At 33.9% G+C, this 26354-nt stretch overlaps 1 protein-coding gene across 1 annotated transcript in view; it reads right to left on the reverse strand.

Annotated features, from left to right (window-relative positions):
- The window catches only part of LOC145284035 (equilibrative nucleoside transporter 1-like), a 67737-nt gene that overhangs the window by 18858 nt on the left and 22525 nt on the right, over positions 1 to 26354 (reverse strand). The window contains exons 2-11 of the mRNA XM_080133123.1: positions 25061 to 25266; positions 21009 to 21144; positions 18230 to 18311; positions 12480 to 12643; positions 10581 to 10675; positions 9383 to 9433; positions 8068 to 8153; positions 5230 to 5278; positions 2365 to 2462; positions 1468 to 1575 (exon numbers count right to left, since the gene is read on the reverse strand). Coding sequence (XP_079989249.1) covers positions 1468 to 1575; positions 2365 to 2462; positions 5230 to 5278; positions 8068 to 8153; positions 9383 to 9433; positions 10581 to 10675; positions 12480 to 12643; positions 18230 to 18311; positions 21009 to 21144; positions 25061 to 25265 — 1074 coding nt within the window. The 5' untranslated portion in view covers position 25266. The remainder of the gene's footprint in view (positions 1 to 1467; positions 1576 to 2364; positions 2463 to 5229; positions 5279 to 8067; positions 8154 to 9382; positions 9434 to 10580; positions 10676 to 12479; positions 12644 to 18229; positions 18312 to 21008; positions 21145 to 25060; positions 25267 to 26354) is intronic.

A 26354-nucleotide genomic window follows, 5' to 3' on the forward strand; every position in this document is an offset into this window, starting at 1 on the left:
AATATAGAATTACGTGCTTTTCAACAAAACTTACAAAAATACATCACAAACTAAAACTAAATCTAAAACTAGAAACATTAAAGTATAAAAGAAAAACTAAAATAACTAGGAATTAATAAAATAATTTCAACAACAGTGTCTATAATACTAATACTCTATTAATACTACAACAAACCTTGGCTGTTATCGACATCACTAAACCATTTACGAGTTTATGCTCTTTAAAAGATATCCGTCGTTAAGGTGGTTCCAAAAGAAACTGTAAGTAATAGGGTACCCAACCAAGTTCATCAGCTCGTTCTGCTCTTAAAATCCGTGGCAAATCAGAACTATCAAACAAAAAAATATACACCCATAATTTGTCTGTACTATTTAACTAAGTATGCGTAGTAAAAAATCTGTGCACACACACACACACACACACACACACACACACACACACACACACACAAGGGACGGCTAGAATCCTGAAAAGATCTCTTGGTTGGACTCACTAAAATAGGGGTAAATGTCAGACATCTGGTTGGATTTCCCATCCCCTAGAAGAAAAAGTGTAAGAAAAATGAAAAAAAAAGGGACACACACACACACACACGCACACACACACACACACACACACACACACACACACACACACACACACACACACACACACACACACACACATATATATATATATTTATATACATACATACAGGTAAGGTGTGCGCGATCTGCTTTACATTCACAGGGAACAAAACTTGGAGCAAAAAAATTGAGGACATTGCCAAAGCTGCTGCAAAGAAGGAGGACTCACTTTAAAGTGCTTGAAAATTACTCACACCAGAGAGTATCCTATATCTTTACAAGCCACAATTCGCCCATGCATAGAATATGGTTGCCACATGTGTGCTGGTGCATTTACCACTAGACTTTTCATTTAGACAAGGTCTAAAAAGAGCTTCAATTCTAAAAGATCCCGCACTAGCAACCAAGCTACAACCTCTGTTCCATCTCCACAGTGTCGCATCCCTGTACCTATTAAATACTTTAATGAAATATGCCCGAACGAACTCATAACACTTGTGTTCCCTATTCAACGTACATACTCTCGGTTAAACCCAACAAGCAGCAAAACATTACCCCTTCACTGATTAGGTCTGTAGATGCCTGCAAAGTTCTACTCTAATAGTTAATTCCATGGGACAATTAAACTTTGAAATTCTCTCCTTGTTTCCTGCTTCCCTGAAGTACAAAATTTTAAATGTAATGTGAACAAACACCTCGCTTCTTAACTCCCAATATCTCCCTGCTAGATACGAAACCAAAATAGTAGCCCTTTCATCTAAGTGGAAATAATATGCCTTTTTAGCGTGAAAAAAGATTAGAGCGTGCAAGAGAGATAGATAGAGAGAGGGGGAGAGACATAGATAGAGAGAGGGCGGGGGAGAGAGATAGATGGAGAGAGGGGGGAGAGAGAATTCACACCCTTTTATGCAGTTGTCGAAACTTGAGTCTGCCATTCGCAATTAAAGGCTGCGTCTCTTGCTCCATTTCTTTTGACCATACTTTCCGCCGGTAATGTTCATAAAATGGCTTACGTGAAAGAAAAAGAAAAAGAACAAAGAAAATATCAATGTAAAATATTACGAACGCACGAAATACACAATAGTTTTATTTTAGAAAGATTATTCCATGCGTTCAAGAACGTATCAGAAGATTACTCATATATCCATGCAGATAATAATCAGTTGTGGGACGATTCCAATATTTTTCCCGATTCCGATACAATACAACGATTTTGTACAAACTTTCCGATTCTGATTCTTTAGAAATCTCTAAATATTTAACGATTTTTTTCACGATCATCGTAAAAACATGTTAAATATGTTTTCTCAAACGTAAATATGCATTTGTGCGAGGAAGTAATTTATTGATTTTAGCTTTACTGGTAGTTTAAAACCAATAAATATTTATTATTTCATTATTAAAGCCATCAGTGGAAGATTTTGTTTTAAACAAATCAAATCAAATTAAAGAAATCGTTTTTGGCATCGGAAAATAAGCACAATTTTTTTTCTGATTTCACAATCAGTTGCGATACACCATTAAGTTCTGATTTTTCCGATTCCCGATTCCGATTAATCGTCCAAACACTAATAATAGCACAAAACTTTATATATATATATATATATATACATATATATATATATATATGAAAATAAAAGTTAGTATCTTATTATAACATTATGAAAAAAGAGAACAAGACAAAAACATAGTTGCCAACCCAGTAGATAACTTCCCTTACATGTTGCTAGTTTAGATAAGAGATAACATGTATAATAGTAGATTCTATTTGTATGAAAACAACAAGATACTATTTACCACGTGACGAATGAGGTAGCAGATCAGCAAGGACACCAGGAACGTTAACAATATCAGGATCAGTGCGATGATAATCAGGTTTCGAATTCTGGGGGCGGCTTTAAAAAATAAGAAACATACATTAGGTAGTTTATAATGGTTGGAAAATTAACAATAATTAAAAATATCCTTGAATTTATTACTAGTCGCAATTTGGTGTCTGTCTATCTGAAGCCGAAACTATACTACTACTTCTAGTAATGTACTATTGTACTATCTTTTAATGCTGAATTCGAGGGGGGTTAGTACAGTATCTGTTTTGTTGTTATGAGAGCATCCTTCCAGACAGTAACTTCTTTCAGAGACTAGTGGTGTAATATATGTACTGCCGTGATGAGACCACCATCCCAGACACTATCTCCTCATTTGACGGACAAGTAATGTTGTATATGTGCGTTCGTCCCGGTTATTGCCTACTTTTTTATCGGGAGAGGGGGTGTAATGTATGGTTTGTGGCCATCAGATCCTCCTTCTAGGCATTATCTTTTACTTTGCGGGAATAGTATAGTATCTGTTCTGGTATCATGAAACCTTTCTTCCATGCATTGTATCTTTAATTGAGATAGGGAAGAGTACGGCAACAGATAATTGTCACAATCCGCTGTTCATTAGCAAATAAAACTCTTATATCATATTTATTAGCAAAATTATTGCTTGTTTAATAAACGATGATAAAAATTACTCGATCCAATTCACAGTCATCAACTTTGGTTTGTGAAATTTAACAAAAATCACATCTCATACGCTATATATTCTGAAAGCCTTTCAACTAATTTAACACAGAAAGTTAATTTATGATAAAACTAGCAGAGAGATCGACGTTGCTCGGGATTTAATGATGATCAACGAATATTTCAGTCTCCCATATTTTTATTGTCATCGGAATCGGCGAAATCGCCCATATTCTCAATCAAATCGATTGACTGCCTGCTCTAATTGGGGACCCATCGCAGTGCACCGGAAAGAAGCTTTGCATCCCTTCCCACAGTGATTTAGTCCACAATAGATTGTAGTCTACATTGAACTATAAAGAATCTACTCTTGATTTTATTAAATTAAGTCAAGTATCATGCTTCAATTGTGTTCTAAACAGAAACATTCATTTCAAACGCATTTCTGTCATATCAAAGAACCTACCATTAATTTTATATACGTGGCTTTTTTCGCTTGTGCGATGATAATGCCTTGGATTTAAGTTCAAAATCAAAAAGGCAAGTATTAATAAATAGAAAATAAATAGAAAGATCCATTTCGAACGCTCCCCTGTTATATAAAAGAAACTACTATTGTTTATATATGCCGGGCCTTTCTGTTTGTGTGGTAGTAAAATTCTTAAATGCACTTGTAATGTTAGGTTGAATAAGGTGTTTACCTTGGTCAAAATCGCTTATTCCTTCTTTTATTAGATTTTTTTAAAATTAAAGTTACCTTAAAAGGGGGATAATGTCGTCAAACTTTGTAAAAGTGTTATGTTGTTAGTCTAGATGAAGTATTAGAAAAGTTTTGGTGCCGTGGCGTGGAGTTGCTATCAAAGAATAAGGAACCAGACCACGGGAAGAGAGCAAAAAAGGTTCCAAAGAGAAGAAAAGAAACAAAAAAAAAAAATCAACCACAAGAAAAAAAAAAAAAGAAAGAAAAACAATATAGAGAAAAAAGCAAGAAAAAAAAACAAAAATAAGTTGACAACTTGTTTATACAAAAACTTTATTTCACACAACGAATCGGCGTATAAAGAGAGAGAGAGTGGTGACGACGATGACAACTCTGTCAGCTTTCTCTTGTTCTACTTTGTTGCTTGATTTGCGTCTGTTTATATTGACAATTTCCCAGTCAGGAATTCGTTTGATATTCCAAACCGAGACCAAAACATTCCAATTATTGATTGTTCAATATCTGAGTCAGTATCACGAAAGGTGTTTTACAATGTCCGCACATTCTTCCTGCATTTTAAGTCCACTTGGAATATTTCTTTGTTTGTCAAGAATCCACTGCGTGTGTAGACAGCCAGCGATAATTCTGTCGTTGCATAGCTCAATAAGCAACACTCAGTTCATATTTTTTGTAATACAAATTAACTTCATAATTCTTTTTTATCGAAGGTTTGATTTTCTTTATATTTGTGAAACGAATGTATAATACTAGTTTTATACAACCTTAAACAAAGAAGGGTCTTTTTAACGTTCTTTTTCTGTCACTTTATGATGGCTATTGTGTTTTTTTGTATAGAAGTTAGGGGTAAGTGGAGAAATACATAAAGCTGAGGAAGTCAATGATGGAGGAAAAGTTGAGAAATACTGGCATATATAATAAGAAATTACATTGACTTGGTGAATCACAATTTTACTCTATATATACACATTTAATCGGTTACTTCAGCTTCAGTCGAAGGTTTTCCCTTGGCACCAAACTCAGTGCATTTCTAGGGGGTTCCATCTCTCATGATTTGCCTTTTCGATTTGAGAAAAAGGTTAGTTAATTACTAATCGCCTGAGCCGTCCCTAATAGAGAATACTACCCAGACATTTTTTTTGCGGGCAATAATGCTCTTCCATGAGGGTGCTGACTTGTCAAATCCCTCACTTTCCGACTCTTTTGTCACATCTTCCAGTCGTGGGAAGCAGATAAATAAGGTACTTTGAATCAGATATTTTTTATCGAATCATTAACATTTAAAAATGAAATTATTTTATATAAGCAGTTAAGCATGATTGCGATTATAACAAGCAAATATACACACAATCTCTATAATAATAATAATAATAATAATAATAATAATAATAATAATAATAATAATAATATGTGTTGTTTTATAAGACGAATACTTACACGCTATCATAATGATCACAACCAACCAAGTGCTTACACCGCAGAGATTCTGAAAATGGTTTTCAAAAAGTAATTATTGAAACAATAAAAATAAAAAATAAGACTGAAAATAAAATGAACGTGAAATATTAAGAGAAATCAAACTATAGAAAATAATAATGCGATTTCATATCTCTCTCTCTCTCTCTCTCTCTCTCTCTCTCTCTATCTGTATATATATATATATATATATATATATATATATATATATATATATATATATATATGCGTCTTAGAATATTTAGAAGTGTAAGTACGGTGTCGGGCTAATAGATACCGTTGCATATTGTGGAGTCGTTTATGCGGAGTTAAAAACGCATTACGTCTATTGTAGTAATCTACAAATTCCCACTGTTCGGTTGGTTTTAAAATGACGGCTCACGAGACGAGTCAATTTTGTAAGCCTTGACGTCGACGTGAAGTTACGGAATGGAATACATATATAGGCGTAAAGATCGGATGGAAAGGAAGGAGAATTAAAGAGAAGAAAGACGAAAAGATGCGTGTCAATTGAGAAGTTATGCTCGCGAGTCTCTTCCTCTTAATCCTTCGAAAGCGAGCCGGCCAAGCCGGCAGCTGTGTCTGGTGCCGTATATGGAGAGCCACCCATGTTTAGTGCCGTATATTGAGAGTCAGCTGTGTCTAGTGCCGTGTGTTGAGACACAGATATGCCTGGTGCAGTTCTGTGTATGGAGAGCCAGCTGTGTCTGGTGCCGTGTATTGAGAGCCGACCGACGGTCAATTCGAGAGAAAAACAACGTTACATACTGAAAGTTATACTGACGAGGATTGGCGACTCGACGTGTATTGTTCAATTCGGATCAATAGCAGAGGATTTTCTTAAGTGCACAGTCGCATAGTCCCTCATGTGAGTACATAATTCTAATGAGGAAATCAACTGAAAACAGGATGAAATATGAACAAAACAATCAAGTTCCTGATACACATGAATGGGGTATTGTGTTAACTTGTTCAAGTGACTGTTACCAATAGGTATTATGTCTCGAACAATCCGATTAAACTAAACTTTCTTATTTACATATATGGAGTCTTTACCGTAGAGAAACGTGTGGATGTTATTCAGAAAGAACCAGAGACTGGAGCTCAGTTGAGCACTTACCATGAAAAAAACGATAGAGAAGATTAAACTAATCTAATCAAATACATTATACAAAACCGACTTCGCAATCTACTGGGAACGATTTCTCTTCTTCCCTACAACCATTTTCGTACGAAAGAGATGTTGCTAGCTTATGTCTACTGTATCCTTTTGTTCATGGTAAGTGTTTGACTGACGTCCAATATCTAGTTCTCCCTGTATAACATTCACAAGAAGAAATCGCTTAGCTAAAACCGCAAAAAAGAAGTTACTTTTCTGTCCCACCCCACCGAACAGAACTTCCAAAAACATCTATTGAACACACTCTGCTTCCCACTCTGCTTCTACCGCATAATCGTCTTTAAGTCTAATGTAAATGGATACTCTTTGAACCTTTCTCTTATAAAATCAATTTATGTTAAGTAATCTGCCTATTTCACCCATTGTTCTCAATTCTATCGAGATGACAGTCGTCGTCCTAGTGTCAATCTTTTTGAGTGCCTACACCGGGCCTTTATAAATGATCACCCATTATTAAAAAAAAGACACGCACAAACATATGCGCATTCGAATTATTCACATTACTCTTCCTACCTTGCGTGTTATTCTCACAATGTTTTCGTCCCTGCATTATTTACGGTGCATCTTGTCGAACTTGAAAATGCTTGTCAAACTTTAGAATGTGTACGGAATTTGGGCGTGAACCCTTTATTAAACCAGTAAAGATATATTGTGCTCATCTTATTAGCTATGACTGAGTTAAAATCTTGAGTAATTTTTATCATATCTTTTGTATGCAACTAAGGTTCCTCCTGGAGACTATAATTTAGAACTGATATATATACTTAGCATTTTATCCGTTGCGATACCGGTAATGACTGACGGAACAAGAACAATTTATCTCTGTGGATTAAATTAAGTGTTCAGTCCGAAATTCCGTACAGATTGCCAAGTTCAATAAGATACACATAAGAATAACATTAAAAGATGAGAACAGTAATTCGAATAATTCAAATAATACAAATTATCAATCCTCATTTAAAAATTTCTTAAACGCAAAATTTTTCTCAATCTTTGTCTGATTTTGTCGACTTTTTCAAAGAGTTTGAAAGCAAAAAAGACTTTTATAAAATTACAAAATTGAACAACGAAAAGACGAAACATTCAAATTCAGAATTCAACAACAAAAGTTTGTTTTTATTAAAAACACATTTAGCTAAAATATGAATTTTCTGTACGCACGTGTGTGAGTGTGTGAAAGAAAGAAAGAAAGAAAGAGAGAGAGAGACAGACAGACAGACAGACAGACAGACAGAGATGTTAAAGTCCTTATGTCAAAGAAACAGTACAGGAAAAACTCGACTCACTTTCTTTTTTTTAACAAAGTCATTTATATGGTCGTATTTTCAACAACGCATTTTTCAAAAACCTTTTAAAGAACTCAATTCACTTTCTCCAACCACAAGTGATTTGCTTCTCCGAACACCACTTCCTTGTCGAACACAACCGCTTCGCTCGTCACATGTGTTCTTTCATCTTGCGCAGCTGGCTTGGTGATTTGCATATCGTTGTGCAGGCTGCTGCTGCTACAAGCGTCAGCGTCTCTGTTACAGAGAGCGATTAAATACTGTTACAAAAAATACAGCATTTAAAAAATTAATTTACAGGAAATTATTCGGGTCGATATACACTCAACTTACCGAGCCAATTATAACAGCGTTTATGTAGTTCGTTGGTAACGTGAAGGCCATCCCAAAAAGACTGTTTTGAAACACAGCACCAGTGACTTTAATAGAAAACAGTCAAAATATCTATTATAACGACATTTATATTATGTATATAAAAGTAACAATCTTTAGAAATTTATTTTTTCTACTTTAACTTGCTTTTATATTTTGAAAGAGTTAGTCACATCATTTGAAAGTATTTTTTCGTAAGATTAAATTTGAATATTTTAGAAAACAGCGTAATGTTGTATATTTTTTTTTATAAAATGAAAAATCACTTTTTAATTATTACTTTTTTTCTGAGATTTCGGTGGCATTCAACGTAATCATGAAGATTTTGTATTAAACAATTCGTTTGTGTTTGTCTTGTTACTGTTGTTTAGTCAAGGGATGGTGAGCCCTAGAGGAGAAACATTGTATGCCCGATCTCGTTGACAAAACTGTGTTAAAATCATATTTAATTTTTTGTCATTAAACCATATTATATTATTGTCATTAAATTATCTTATATTTTTGTAAAAAAGTTAATTGTAAAATTCTTTCTATTCACACCTACATTTTTCAGATTTGTACATGTGATATTCTTTTCCTCAAATTATATCTGGTTTAATTTTTATCTATATTCTTTCCAATAGGATTGAAATTATCACGTCTCTACTCTCTCACTTTTTGAATTGCTGTCTAATTAACAGTACAATATACCATTTGCTTATTATGATAGACTTTGAATTTTAGTGTGTACATCCTAAGCTGATGAAGAGACTTGATATCAATAAAGGTATATTTCGTCTCTTGAACAATTGTTGACGCCGAATATTTGGAGTAGATATAAATCATATATCATAGGTTTATTTATCTCTGAGATATAATATATATGTATGCATGTATATTTAATTGAATAATATATATGTAAACGTATATATTTAATTGAATAATATATATGTAAACGTATATATTTAATTGAATAATATATATGTAAACGTATATATTTAATTGAATAATATAAATATGAATATTATCTATTAAGTTCTATAGAAATAAAGGTATGCTTGATGTTATAGGAAGTACAAAACAAAGTGGAAGTAAAGAATCGCAAGTTTGTATGCTCTTTAAACCTTTGAAAATTGTACGAGTTATCGGATATTTTTATACTCGAGCAAAATGTCCCTACAAAGTTTGTATGGTTTACACCACCTCCCGGACTTGTGTCATATTTTGGTACATTTTAAAGCAAGTAAATGCAAAATAATACTACAAGTTAAATAAAATATACAGATAATCTACTTACCATTTGAAAGGATTATTGCCATTATACAAATCCATGAAAATAATGAAAGCCCTGGAAAATAATTTTCAAAAAGAAGCACATATGTAGAGAGTTGTATTTGAAGCAGTTTGGTAGAAAAAAAACTCCGTTGCATAAGAGGCAAGACAAGCAGTGGAAATACAGTAAGATTTCAATAATTTGCGATTATTAATTATTTACCAGCATTATGTGTTGAACCAAGGTTGTATCGGTGGTGTTATGTAATTTAAATTTCCGAGAGAGATCTAAAGTGTTTTCTTTTGCTAGAAGCCGGAAGCTTTAGAAAGCCTGTTGCATTAGGCTCGCAGAAAATATTTAAGATATTATTAAAGTATTATGACTGATGATATTTTAAAATTATTGTTATAAAATTTTTACCAGTAATAAGTATATTATTATGGGTTTCATGTAATTCAAATGTATGTATTGTACGTATTCATAATATAATTTTTCTGTAAGGAAGTAACTCGCTGTTAGATAGGATGTGGCTTGACAAGTAATAATTTATATATATTATTTAATTATTGAATTTGTTTTTAGATGAGTGATTTGTATATTTTATTCATTTATTTTCGGACTATTATCCTCACTTTCTAGTTGTTGTTTAACGACGTTTCGGCCAACTATTCCTCTGTTAACCCTGACGGGATAAGGGTGTTGAATCTTCAATTGTCTGTCCGGCTTTGGGTAGAATTGAAACCGCTATCTTCAGGCAATGCTTAACCGGAACTGTAAAGATTCAACGTTTCTATCCACTGCGTCACAGACCCGAAGGGCGATTAAAGTTGGATTTTTTGGTCTTATAAATCCAAGTTTTTTGTTATCTGATCTTCCATTGTCGGGTCTGTACTGAATGGTATATTTAATTATTGTAATTCTTTGAGATGAGTAATTTTTATATTTCATTTATTTATTTTCGGACTATTATCCTCATCTTTTCTAGTTGTTGTTTAACGACGTTTCGGTCAACTATTCCTCTGGTGTTCGTCAGGTTGTTATCCCGTCGCGCTTAAGAATCTGGTGGCGAATACTGGCACCCATATTGAATTCTGAACACACAATACGTTATGTACTTCATTATTATATCAATTTCTTGATTTTAGTCAAACGTCACAAGTTTCCTGCTTTTTATATTTTCAAGATGGTTTGCAAAGATGATAAAAAGATGGCGGCTACTTACATTCCAGTGCGATCACCAAAGCGAACATCTGTGTAATGAGCGACATTGCAATCATCACGAGTGTCATGATGACCAATCGACGAGGGGAAGCTATTCTGAAAATGAAACACAAAAACGTGGACATGATTACTACTACTATTATTATTGTTACTACTACTACTACTACTATTATTATTATTACTTTTACTACTACTACTACAAATTCTTTGGATTGTTAAATAGTTTGTATACTTTATTTTGTCCAACTCTGGAATATTTTTGTCGAACTCGGGAATCTGCATCGGATTTCGAACAGAATTCTATATTTAAATAAATGGCATGCCCTCCTTCTAAAAATACTCCTGGCATAACTTTCACCTAGTATTTTATCCGTTCCGCTACCACGTAACGGATACTAGGTATAGTCAGTTATGATACTTCTGGAAATTTCGTGCAGATTCCTAAGTTCGACAGAGAGATTCTAGAGTTTGACAAGATACACCCGGAAGAAGGTCTGAGATTAGATCTTTCGAAACGTTGTGCGAATAATAGTCAATATGAGAACAGTAGCATGAAAAATTAAAATAATAGAAACTTGATATACACACTCGTTTATATATACAACCCCATACTACTACTACTACTACTACTACTACTACTACTACTACTACTTCTACTTCTACTTCTACTATTACTACTACTACGAATAATAATAATAATGATAATGATATTAATGAAGATATTAAAAAGTAGTGTATCCACCGGTTTTCATGAAACATTGTTAATAGGTAATTTGTGTTCAGAGTGAGAGCAGCTTTTGCACACAGTTGATCTAAAGCAGAAATGCATCAACAATTCAAAGGATCGTTTTACAATTGTTTCAACACAGCAAAAGATTTTTTAACATTAATGTGTGACATTCAACAATTACTCCTGAGTTAACCCTGAGTCAAATAGACTGTCAGCTGAGTAAAAGCCGCTGCGAAAGACCGAATATGCAAATATGAGCAGGCAAGGTTTTGACCTGTGCATTTTAAGTTGAGCAATACATTTTGATCGTCAGTTGAGATAAGAAGGAACGATCGAAAATACATATTAAGTAGCATGACATGACAAGTTGAAGAGCGCATGAAATCAACAGTAGGTTCTTCGATAAAACCAGGGTTACGTTTGAAATGTATGTTTTGAGCACAATTGAACCTTGATACTTGATGTTAGCATTTTAAACTTTAATTCAAGCCATTATATAAAACAATTTTATAAAACGAACAGTAGGTTCTCGGCAATGCAATGTAGTCTACAATGAATTGTAGACTACGTCACTATGGGGAGGCTCGTGAAGCTCCCTCTAGGTTTACCACAGTGAGTCCTTGACTAGAGCAAGCAATGAATCCATTTGATCGAAAAATGGGTGATTTTACCGATAAAAGTATTGGAAGTATGAAACATTCGTTAATCCTCATTTATTGCCGGGCTACGTCGGATCTCCTTGCTAGTCATTAATAAAATTCACAATTTTTTCTATAATACAACCATCTTGCATCGATATAAAATCCAATCTAGGTCTGAATTGTCCCCCAAGTTTTTGTATGAATGTCAAACTAACTGGTATGATTGATATCTATAGGATTCCAGTTTCTTTTGATATCCTACATTGCCAGTAATGGTGGAACTTGTGTTGTGTTTGTTAATTTAAAGGAGTATCTCAACAGAAACTTGAATACTTTAGACTTGAAAATGGCTTTGTTATAGTTAACTGGGAAGTAGCTCCGCCGTAATGTGTTCCACAGAGAGGCAGTTCTAGGAAAGCACGCACATAGGACTTTGTTTTCAATTATATTCAGACACAGAGATAGGTACACCTCATTTATATTATAGGTGAGGATAATGTGATTTTTGGTGGAACAAAAAAATACTTACTTGCCGAAGAAAACTGGACTCTTGTAAAAACAGTAGGTGTTCACGCAGACAATCAGCACAACTGGAATCTTGGAAGAGAGAATTAAATAAGGCAGGAAAAGGGAGGCGCTGGCTGTGTCAACACCCGTCGCATTGCTGTAGATTTCTAATGTCTCTGGAAGATACTGAAAAGGATCAAATAAGATTGTTACAAAAGTAATCGCTTTTATGGTTTTCAGTAAATATATACGGAATTATTTCTCTTAATGTTATAATAAAAGAGGCATAGCGAAAAATACTGATTTGGCCATCAAATATCAACAAAACACAGAAATATGATACAAACATACAACAAAAAAAGAAGAAAAATGAACAAAGATGAGAAGTCTAAAACACGAAAATTTTTTGAAAGAGGATGATCAGCGAAAAATCCAGAACACAAAAAAAAAAAAAATGATACGACGTTGGTAGATTCTCAAACAAAGATAGATCTTAAATCTAACCGAGAGATTCAGGTGTATATATATATATATATATATATATATATATATATATATATATATATATATATATATATATATATATATATACATATATATATATATATATATATATATGTATATATATATGTATATGTATATATATATATATATATATATATATATATATATATATATAATTCGTCTGTACAATACAATGGACCCATCATTTTCACATTGTCTTTTAATTCCGAATTATCATTTACTTCCGGATTTCTGTCACTATCTCATCTACTTTCGTATTGTCATTCATTTCTACAGCATGGGTGGCGATCAGTTATATATATATATATATATATATATATATATATATATATATATATATATATATATAATTGAAAAACTTTAAAAACCAAGAAATGTCAAAAAATATTTATTAAATGATAAAATGTCAAAATTTTCGGTATATAAACATAACTTTATCAAAGGTAGAATACTGTACGTGTTAAAATGTTTTTTCTCTTCATATACTAGTGGTATTAACCAAAAGACTCGTAGAGAGAGAGAGAGAGAGAGAGAGAGAGAGAGAGAGAGAGAGAGAGAGAGATGACGCCTGGTTTTACTGGCGATTGTAATAGGGCTTCGGCCTCCCCCTGCGGTTAATATCACCGGAATATGAAGAGAAAAAAAACATTTTAACACGGACTTCTACCTTTGATAAATGTATGTTTCTATAACGAAAATTTGGACATTATATATAAAACGAAATATCATTTAAAAAATATCCTCTTAACATTTCTTGGTTTTCCAAGTTTTTCAAATTTAATATTACGAAATGTTTTCTAAGATGTGAAACATACAACTAATATATATATATATATATATATATATATATATATATATATATATATATATATATATATATATATATATATACCCCACACACACACACACATCTATATATATATATATATATATATATATATATATATATATATATATATATATACTAGCAGACCGCCCCGCGTTGTCCCGTTGTAAAATCCGTATATATATTATATTTTAATAAGTGCAAAATTCTTATTATTGTACGATAATTATTCAAAATGAAATAAAATAAAAACGGAAAGAAATTGAGATATGTGCATGCGATAATCTTACTTACAACGCGACTATTGCAAAACACAAAACCTATAGACCGGGAGCCCTAAACTCGAGTTTCAACCTCCTTTGGGCTTTTCGGTATTACATATTCGAACACAATATTAAAAAAAAACCCGTATGTATGTGACACGACAGCCCTGCCAACTGGCTATTGTGCCGCAGGTAAGAAAGTCTATAGTTACGAAAATAACCGATTGTTGGGGGAACCTTCCTTCAAAACAAGGAGTAAAATCATCTAATACCTAGAATCCATGACAATATTACACAGTATGGTTTTGATACTGCCCCTAGTATTAACCAGCATAGCATAGAATAGGGGTATGTGAATTTTATCTATTTACACAATCAGGCAAACAATGCATCCACCATATAATTTGCACATACTTTTAGTGTATTAATATATAATACATTCAATAACACAAAAACACTGAATAAAACCAGTATTAGCGATGCAATACTCAAAGAACGCCAGCACATGCTAATAATCGAATGGGACATAACAGGGCATTCCAATACATGAAAAAATTGAAACACGTCCTGTAGATTTTGTCTGAATAAAAAGCTTTAAATTCCTAACTTAAATACCCCATAACCTACTTAATTTTAGAAATGAAATAGCAAACAATTATATGCACAGAATAAACGTTATCTTAGGATAAGAATGCATAAGAATAATAAAATAATTAAATAAAACTATACTAAACCAACACCTTAATATAGAAACAGAAAAGTAGTACACCAACCACGTACGGGTTAAAATATGGTCATCTATTAATACGACATATTTACACACAAGAGCGAGTCATCTCTATACAAAACAATACAAAAGAAAAGGTAGTACACGGCAGCCGAACATTTGTTAGAAAGAAGTCCTGCTATTGGTTAATTAAAACATTAACCTCTAGGAGGAAATAAATAATCTGATTGGTTAGCTGATTAGATTAAAATATAAGTATATTAAAATAGGATTGTATATATGTAAACATCCGGTAAATCAAATTCTATTTAGTTTAGTCTGCGGATTTCCTATGGGGATGTAATACATCTGTTAGCTTAATTACCATCATAAAATAATTTTATGACTTAAGTATATATATATATATATATATATATATATATATATATATATATATATATATATGTGTGTGTGTGTGTGTGTGTGTGTGTATAAAAGAGAGAGACGATAAAACAGCTATATTCAAAATTCCAAGATGTTATTCATCTTATCATTAATTTCTTTCAAGATGTCAAAATGTTCACTATTGACAGTATTCGCTTCGTAGCGCAGGAACAATCATATGATTACTATGTTAATTTTAAATATTGAATATATATATATATGTATATATAAATATTTATAGGTATACAGAGAGAGAAAGAGAGAAAGGTAAACATTATCTTGTTGAATTTTTAAAGTTTTTCCAGCGATAGAACTTAATCTGCTAAATCAATATTTTATTAGAACTAGTATCTAAAAAAATCGTTGACCATTTTTTAAAAATAAAATTGAATTTTTATAAATAAATCTTACTCCCGCTTAGAACATTGTTAACATGTAGCTTATTTTGAGTATTAACCATAACACATTAAGTCAAAGTTTTTTGTTTGCATTTTTTTTAAATCTATGATTGCTACTAGATTTTTTGTAAACGGTAATATATTTCAGGAATTATTCAGACAATAAATACAGTTACATCCAAAACGTTGTGGCAACAGTTTAGGGCAGTTATATTCAATGCTGCCAAGACAAAACTCGTTTCCTTCAATAATTACAAGAAACCTTCTCTACCACCAATAGCAATGGCCAATGACTGTTTATCTGAAAGTAAATCCTTTAAACTCCTCGGCCTAACGTTCACAGGAAACATGAGTTGGAACAATTACATCGAGAGTATCGCCAGGACCGCCGCGAAGAAGTTGGGTTATTTCTACCGTGCTAGAAAGCTACTAACGCCCGAAAGTATCCTATACCTCTATAGGGCCACCATTCGCCCATGTATGGAGTATTGTTGTCATATTTGGGCTAGTGCATCTACCACTAGTCTCTCGCCCCTAGACAAGGTTCAAAAGAGAGTCGCCAATCTGATAGGTCATGAACTGTCATCTAAACTTCAGCCCGTGCCCCATCGACGAAATGTTGCATCCCTCTGCCTTTTCTACAAGTACTTTAACGGTGAATGCTCTGACGAACTGCAAGCACTTGTGCCCCCTCGATGTAAATACCCCCGACAAACCCGACAGGCAGCTAAATCCCACCCCACACAGATGAGATCCCTAAATATAAGAAAGCCTTCTACTCCAGTAGTTTCTTCCCCATGACAGCTAGACTTTGGAATTCCCTGCCGGGTCCCTGCTTCCCCAACTGTACTGACATGCAGAAGTTCAAGTGCAACGTGAACCGACATCTTGCTGCCCAACTCCCTACACAATATCCCTGATGCCCATGCCCCTGATAGTTGTCCCCTACAACAAAGTGGCAATATGTCTTGTTTGGGGTGAAAATGTAAAAAAAATATAGAAAGAATCATGACATTTACTTCTGTAACATACGTTTTGTTAATATGGAATTCATTATGCTTATACCATTTTTTATTACGTTTTTGTCTTATCAGCCTGCAATACCACAATACTGCTGATGATGAATTCGAAACTTACATTACAACAATAGTAAATTAGTCAGTAAACGATTTTCTTTTAATATAAATATTAAATTCTTTTAAAATGTTACGAACAATATTTTATTTCAACCTAAAATCCTTGCGTAACAGAATCTTTTATTTTACTTATAGTTTTGCAAGAATCAATAATTATAAACTAGGGTATAACATTTTAATCTCTTTCGATTATTTTCATTATCAACATAATTTTTCTTCATATTATAGTGAATGTGGGTGGGTGAACGAAACTACCCGGCACCAAGAATGTTTTTTGTGTTTTACTCTACTGGGCGTTATCCGGGAGCAATAAATTTAAGATTACAGTATTTTATTTAAAAAGGATCTTTCCAGTAATTCAATTACATTATTGACAAGGTTCAAAAGAGAGTCGCAAACCTGATAGGCCCTGAACTGGCATCTAAGCTTCAGCCTCTGTCCCATCGACGAAATTTGCATCCCTCTGCCTTTTCTACAAGTATTTTAGTGGTGAATGCTGTGACGAACTGCAATCACTTGTGCCCCCACGACGTGAGCACCCTCGACAAACCCGACAGGCTGCTAAATTCCACCCCCACACTGTAGAGATCCCTAGATGTAAAAGATCTTTCTACTCCAATAGTTTCTTCTCCAGAACCGCTAGACTTTGGAATTCCATTCCAGGTCCCTGCTTCCCCAACAGTACTGACGTGCAGAAGTTCAAGTGTAACGTGAACGACATCTTGCTGCTCAAATCCCTTCATAGTACCCCAGTAGTTGTTGCCCCTGATAGTAGCCCCCTACACCAAAGTGGCAATTTGCCTTGTTTGGGGTGAAAATGTTATAAAAAAAAATTATTTTTTTTCAACACGTCAAAACAAGAGAGCGCAATTGGTTAGGGCAAGAAGAAAGAGAGAGAGAGTTGGAGAGATGGTAAAATAAGATGGGTGGAAAGAGAGAACAATAAAAGACTGGCAGAGAGAGACTGAGAGATAACACTTTGGGTATTTACGTAGAATACGGATCGTGATATTTTTTTAGATAGGCTTTTCAAGTACAATTTAATTTTTACGATATCTTTTGTCGATTAGATTGTTAGGTGAAAGTACAAAAATGATTCAAGATGCTCTCTACTACTGATCTTAATAATAGGTTTCTAAATAATAACGTTGTTATTTCAGTACGATCCGTATTCTACGTACTTAGATAAGTAAATTTAAATATAAAGACGTTCACACACTTTTTCATTTTTTTCTAATTAGTCTTTTTATGGTCCCGGGCAATGTCGGGTAGCCCTGCACTAATATATAAGAGCCACTTTCAATTTCGAACAAGACCAGGTGGCTCGACTACTTATATGTATTTTCATAATATTAGACAGTACACTAGTTGAAAAAAGTAACTTAAAACTTTACGTCTTAACGGGTAATTATGAAAAGTACTAGCGAACTTCTAGTACAAAGTAAACCTCTTAAGATCTTAAAGTACTACTTACCGTGTCAACGACAACAAGTATATTGAAGGGCAGTGCTGAACACATCCCCAGTATGACCATCATTGACCATACGCAGCGCCACCTGCAAAACAGGGCTAACAAATTAGTAACTTGGTACCAAATGATACAATTAAATTTAGTAAAGGTCAAAGGTCAAAGGTCAAAATGTAAGAAAGCCACTATTACTATAACAAAGTAAGAGAGTCTTAGGATACGTCCATCTAAACTACGCGTTTAATGTTGAAAATCATATCCTAAAATTTAGTGTGAGATATCTGCGGAATACTTTTTCAAACCTTAAGCATGAAAATACTATTTTAAACTTAAGCATGATAGATCAATGAATATACTATTTCAAGCGTAAACATGACAGACTGGTTGGTTGGTTGTTTTACGGCATATCAACCCTTTTCGGGTTATTTAATGCCGAATCCAAAGATTTTGAAGAAAATTTTTTTAATAAAATATATTTGTTGTTTTCAAGTCGGTTTCTATTTAACCCATAGTTGGAACCCTAACAGGTACTACCACTCCGGGTCAGAGTTGTGTGCAAATCATAAAAGCGAAGGAAGCCTTCTATCATGTCTGGAAGTGATATAAGAAGCGAGATCAGAGATACGTCGCATTACAACTCATACTCTTTGCCGATCCAAGTTATGACAACAGGTCCATTGCCTGCACCCTCAAAATGCATCGTTTGATTGCCACAAATAATAGGGTGCTGAAAACAAAGTTTCTGACCACGGTATGGTCTTCGGTGTGGTTTCAAGTTAGGGCCACAGCATGCCACCTCATATCGTCGAAGTCGGCTTGAAAGTCAACACCAAAGTGTACTTGGATGCGCTGAAGAGTGTGGTGATCCCCTGGTGCAATGAGGTGGCCGCTGGCAGAACTTAGGTGTGGCAGCAGAACTCTGCACCGGCCCAAACGTTCAACGAGACCCAGGTGCGGCTTCAGAAGGGGTGCTGCAACTTTGTACCCTTCTCTCACTTCTCCCTCCTCCTCCAACCTGAACCCGCTGGACTACTTCGTTTGGTTATACGTCGTTAACATGACCTCTCACAACACCAAAACCAGCTTGATCGACGCCATTCACCGATTATTTGCCGAGCCCCTGCCGGCGCTTGTGGAAAAGGCATGCTCCCAGTTCCGGACTCGCATCGCGGCGATGGAGGCTGAAAGTGGCTACATTTAATAGATGTCAACTCTACTACATAATCAAGTTACCTGAATTTATTTCTCCAATAAAAGTTTTAAAATAAAGCTGTAGTGTTGTTTTCTTTAGGGCGACATTTTTATAGTTCCACCCTCTACTGTTTTCACTCTTGCTTTGACAGAGTACAAAATCGTCTTCGAAATCTAGTGGGGGTAGTCCTCTTCTCTTTCCTGCAGTCTCTTTCACGCAGAAAAGCGGTTGCTGGTTAATCTATGATTTTTCATGTAAAAGATTCACACGAAAAACTCGTCTGATTATAACCACTATCAGTAATTTTCTTTTCTACCTCGGCGTTATCTAAAACTTAATGGAACTTCCATGGGCAAAGTTTCTTACCTATAATTATTCATCTGTGGAACGCAGGCTTACAAGACTGCTTCTAAGCCTGTAACGTTACACCTTTACACGCGCGTTAATATGTAGACACACAATGTTGTTGCAGAACACGTCACAAGAAACTAAGGACAAGTAATAACCCGAATCCTTCCTTTTCTTGTAACAACGACATTTATTTTCGCGTACTTTCCCGAACAAAATGTGATGGTGCTTCTTTTCTCTGACCTTTGCTTTTTCGGACTTCGTTTCGAACGTGCTCTCGAATGTCCTTTTCTATCTGTGCACACGTTCTTTTTTTTAATAGTTTATTTCTTTTTTTCCTACTGTAACGTCATTTCAAACACAGTTCGGCATCCGCGCTCTGTTACAAGCTGCTTACGAGTGCTATGACAACAGAATATTCTTTTCATTGTTTTGACTCTCGAGTATATACCCGACACAGTTAGACGCATTTAATCAACCGAGAACCACATCACTTTATATAAAAGCTTATAAAATATACACGAATACACCCTCGAGAGTCAAAACAATGAAAATAATATTCTGTTGATATAGTCCTACTGATTACAACATGTTCATTGTCAAGTCTAATGTAAACAAATTCTTATTGTTCCGTTCGCTTAAATAATCAAATTCTAACCAGTTACAACAATCGTTATTAATCCTCACGTGGTTGGTTCACCGTTCAAATGACAAACCCATTAGCACTTATTCTCGAGTTGTATTTAGGTCTTGATAAATAGTAACGTGTAAATAAAATATAATAGGTGTTAAGAATTTCGAAAGTTGATGCCTGTGCTCTTTACGGATCGTGTTGAAATTATTACATTATTTAGAAAGCCATTCTTAACATAGGGAGTGTTAACCATTCTGTAGTTTGACCTGAAAATTTAATAAACAAAAGATATTGAAAAATTGTATTTTACTTGAAAATCGAATCTAAAATAAGGCACAGTCCATAAACTGCACAAGTAACTCAAACATTTATTTTCTTGTCGCTATTTACTAGCCTCTTCATGAGTGAAGAATTAGACAAATGAAGTTGTAGCTAATGGATAACTGAGGCTGTATCTATTTGACGCCTTTTTGATAAACATTCAGCATTATGAGATAAAGGTCAGAGGTTAATGGATAAATGGAGAAAAACACACCCTTCTCTACATCTCGATAAATAACCAATGAAAGAACACCTTGATCATTATTAAAAAGAGAAAAAAATGTCTTTACTTATCGCCAGGTGAATTCAAAGAACAGGTTCTTGTCGTTTCCATAGGACATTCATCTAAATTCCCGCCAATATTGTCTCCTGTTGATTGTAATGCCTTTTCACTTTTGGCCGTCTGAAGTTGTTTTGAAAAATCCGCTAAAAAAAGTTGAAAAACAAATGCATAAGTAAACAACACATATATGCAAAATGCTATGCAATTAAATTTTTCATGAACAATTATGCAATAGTATAGCTTTTTAATAATTGCAAAATAAACACAACTTTTTGTTCAGCATCTTCCGGCTATTTACGTAAATAGAAAGAAGATGACCAACTACTTCAATAAGACTTTACCTTTAACCATGTATGAATAATGTAGAAGGAAGCAAAACAAGAGCATAAAAATTAAAACATATAAAAAAATTGCCATAAAAATAAAGTATAATGATTGGTTGAGATTGTTAATATGAAGTTTTTTATCGGCTGTTTACATAAACAACCGGAAGGCGCTGAACAAAATGTCGGTTTTGTTTAGTTGAAAAGCAATACAAGTACCAACTTCTGATTGATAATATTTCAATAAAATTATCTGATCAGATAGCGTGTAGATGAGTGTTTGCAATTACATCTTCACTGTCAACGGTATGAAAAATATCAGCAGCTTCACATTCCTTGGGTCCAATCTCCTGCGACCTTAGCAATGAAGTTCAGCGCTGCCTTAATCTCGTATTTTCTGCTTTTGGCCGCATGAATGACCAACTGCAATCTCAGGACCCATACAAGGGTTACTGTGTACAACGCAGTCGTCATACTTATCCTTATGTACGGTTTCGAGGAATGAGCTCCGTATCGCCATCATATCAGGTTGCTGGAGTCATTTCACATCAGACGACTACAACAGATCCTCGGCCTCCATTGTTAGCACGTGTCCCATTCAGAGATTCGCAGGAGAACCCTTATTCGTCGACAGCTTCGATGGTTGGACCACGTCATCAGGATACCTTCAAACAAACTATCTCGAAGAGTTCTCTTCGGTCAGCTCACTCACGGCTTACGAAACATCTGCTGCTCAAAGAAACGCTACATAGAATGCATCAAGCTCACCCTCAAGCGGTGCAATATCTCCTTCAATCTTTTGAGACTTTGGCAGCGGACAGAGACACTTGGCGCTCCACATGTGATAGCGGGATGGCCTTCTTCAACAACGAACATGACACACCAACGAATGGCAACCACTCATCATCAAAACCTAAATCCTGTCTTTCTGTGCTCTGTCTGTGCAAAGCATTGTAGATCACGCATCGGGGTTCACAGTCATCAACGGAGTCATACAGTCAATTAAAAATAATATAAAAAATAAATGATGATGAAGACGTCATCATCCACGTGCATGGACTACCATGATTAATTAATTAATTACAAATAAATGTGATTCATAAAATCGAACACCTCGGGTAATGAATTCAGTGATTTATTTATTTAAAATTGACAAGGATACCTGGCGCTGCTTGGCAAATTAGAAACAAAAAAGAAAAAGATAAAAATTGTCTAAGATCTTTATTTTATTTACCTCCTGACTAGGAACTTAGGTTAAATGTTGATTTACTGAAATTATTTCTTAGGAACAAACTGGGTTCGAACTTGTTGCACTCAGATTTTCAGATCGTGTCGTTAACCACTTCACCATCCTTAAAACCAAGCCATTATCTGTCTACCTTTCTCTACAAACTCTCTCTCTCTTTCTCCCATCTTCTCATCCTCTTTCTCCTCTGCTCCGCCCATTCTCCTTTCCTGCTTAATTGATTAATTGATTAAACAATTTTTAATTACTTATATAATAATTAAACAGGAAATTATAATAAATACATTTAAGTTCCAACATTCTATTTAAAAAATCTACCATCATTTACTTTTGTTGTAGTTTCTTATTTTTTACTATATAAATAAAACTTTAGATGTATGTGTGTGCATGAAAATATTTAAATGATACACTGTTAAACTACTGAAAATAATAGGAAATAATAAATAGAAAAGCGGGAGGCAAGACCTGGGAGGGTAGACGTTCTATGCGTATTCAGAACAAATGCATCAACCCGCCATAAAAGGTCACTGAAATGACTTGCTTTCTGACTGACTGATTGTCAAGGTCGGAACCTCGATTTGCATTTGATTGCGATCACGACCCGATGGCAAATAAGTGCCGTGAATCGCTGTATTTACTGTCTTGGTCTTAGAATATTATTTCGAAGATCTTTGATAAAAAAAAAACCAGAAAAACGTTTAGACCCCGACTTTATTCTTAATATACGACAGCGGTGATACTACTACTACTACTACTACTACTACTACTACTACTACTACTACTACTACTACTACTAATAATAATAATAATAATAATAATAATAATAAAAACATGATTATATACAAGCTTACGAAAAAACTAAGAAATGGAATTAAATACCCTAAGGAAAAAAAAACGATAAAGACCATTCTAGATAGTCTACGAAAAAAAAAACCCCAAAAAACCCCAAGACAAAGGCCCTGAAACTGCCCGTTTTCTCTCCTGATAGCCGAGATTAACTGTAAGTCGAAATGGATTACTTCTCAATTGCTAAAGCAAGCGAACGGCGATTTTATGCTACTGTTCCAGTATAAATTTTTATCCTTTGGACGATAATTTTGGAACCTATAAGTGTTAATTGTTTTCAAAATCATCATCATCAGTAACTTTAATTGTATTGCCATTTCGCCCACTGCGGTACACGCTGTCTGTCAAAAATGATTTATGCTGACTTTGTTGGATTCCAACCTATAATTTTATAAATAGCAGACAAACGGATATTATAATTGATAAATGCTCAAATATTTTACATTTTAAGTACAATAAGATTATCCCCTATAGAAATGACCGGTTGGCTTTATTAACAAAACTGCAATAAGAATCTGTATAACTTTTTCGCTATATTTTAATCCGTCTTCTGCAAACTAAAACATGTATTTACAATCGCTTTTATTATATTTATATTCGCAATTTTGTTTTGTAGTCATTAATAAAAGAAAACGGAGGAAAACTTACCTTCGAAATCACATCTGATATGCTTGCCACCCATTAAACCGGTGGCAAATTCTATAACAGATTTTTCCATATTACACCACCTTCAGACTTTTCCAAAATTGGTCGCCGAGAACAAAATGCCGTTGCTCTTATACTAACGAGCAAACATTTAACAAGGCCAAATGCCAATAAAGGGTAAGGGTTTATTAGGTTAATTTTCGTATCTCGAACCGTTATTATCATTCTCCTCTCTTCCTAATTAGAGATTGCTCATTCTTTGATATTTATCCGTATCATTGTTTCTCCTTTGACAATTAAATGGTTTCCAAAATAGAAAAACAAAATAAAATTTGATGCATATTATTATTGGATTCTAAGTTAAATCTATTATAATAAAGTTGTATTCCGGTTTGTTTGTTCACAATTGAATTAATATGTACAAAAAATGAACACTGTTTCACAAATTTATTTTCATACTTAAAACGGACGTTTACACACTTTCATTCCGGTGTTATAACTATATATACTATTTATTCAACGGAAATCTACATTAAAGAAGAAATCCATTTGCACATTACCTTAAAGAAATTATATATTTTTTTATAATTATCTCCATATTATTTATTGCTTATTGTAATAGAATTGTTTGCATTGTTCTATTTAGAAATGTTATTTAAAGTTGATTTATTTAAATTAAATTTAATTTAGATTTAATTTATATATAATTCATTTTCAATTATTATTAGCTGACACCTAATGCCTTTAAAACAGAAGTAAGTTTATTTATTTAAGCTGCGAGAGTTATTTCCCTTTAAAGTATAAGAGTTATTTTACGTTTAATTTTCATAGATAAAGATGGATGTGTTTTATGCTTCTATAAATCCAATGTGGTTGGTTCATTTTCAGGAAAATCATAAGAAGTAAGGATATATTGTGTATTTTAAATAGTACGTGACTAACCCTAATCTGCTCGTCAATATGTTTCAGCTAGTAATAAATATAAGTTGTGATATTTACCCGGGTTGGATCTGTGCCTTGAAAGGTTCTGGTCACTATTCTTTAGATTTATGGAGATAAAGGAATCTTGAGTAGTGTTGTGAGGGCTTGAACTCTCACTGTTTTCGTCCACTTCCAAGTAATCGCCCGACATTAATTCTTGCATCTCATGTTCACTCGAGTTTACACACAAACTTCGTCTTTCTTTATTACTCGTTATAGACATTCTGAAAAGAGAGGTAAAAGAAAATGATTTATTTTACCAATTTTGGATCGGCATCATGAACACATCCTCTATGTAAACAGTGCGTTATAATGAAGGAATTTTTCGAGTAAAGTGCTTCAATGTATTCCATGTGCTAAGTTTGCGATTTCATATCGCCAGACATATCGCTTGAAAAAACACCTGGTATTATCAGATCAGGTTGTCTACAAAATATCAGTTTCCTAAAACACACTAACATTGATGTTATAGTTTTTCCATTTTGCAACATTCAACCGTTCTACAAATACCCCAAACCAAATAATTTTCTTTACAAAAACAACAAAACCAAAGCCAAAAATAAATATCGAAAAAGGAGGAGAAGAAGAGGTGAAAGGATGAGGCAACGAAGGGAAGTTGAAAACTTTGGACTGTTAAAAAGCAGAAAAAGGAAGTGAGAGAAGCGAGACTAATAGCTATAGCATAAATGATATAAAATAAATTCACAAAACTTAATCATGTTCTGCTAAGCTGAAAACTAAACTGCAATTTTCCTCGTATTGATGTGTCATTTAAGGGTTAGGTGTGCCACAGTTGCCACGCTAGGTACTGCAGGTTGGCATCAATATTTGCTCAATAGCCCACATACAGCGTCTGATATTCCCAAAATGTTACTCATCTTGTACTGGCCCGGTTCAACGTTGCTTAACTTCAGTAATCAAACAGGATATGCTGTCAACATTATTATGTCTTATATTGTTACCTGTAGGCAGAATAATTTTGATGTGAGTGAACGCATGAAGCAGATTGTTGAAATATTGATAACTTTTAAACTTAATCAACCACGAAAAGAATCGATGCAGTAAACACATACAAGTAAAAGAAACGAATAATATTGTAGAAGGAAGTACGACATTCTGCCTTTAAACACGAAAAAAAACAAAAACAAAAAAAAAACTCATACTTTCTGTTGCATCTATACAGGGTGTCTACATTATGTAGCCAGACTTTGTGGAAGCATCGTGTAGATTATGTAGCCAGACTTTGTGGGCACCATGTATATATATATATATATATATATATATATATATATATATATATATATATATATAT

Source organism: Euprymna scolopes, chromosome 8 (genome assembly GCF_053919585.1).
Source record: "Euprymna scolopes isolate OS-2025 chromosome 8, ASM5391958v1, whole genome shotgun sequence".
Lineage (NCBI taxonomy): Eukaryota > Metazoa > Mollusca > Cephalopoda > Sepiida > Sepiolidae > Euprymna > Euprymna scolopes.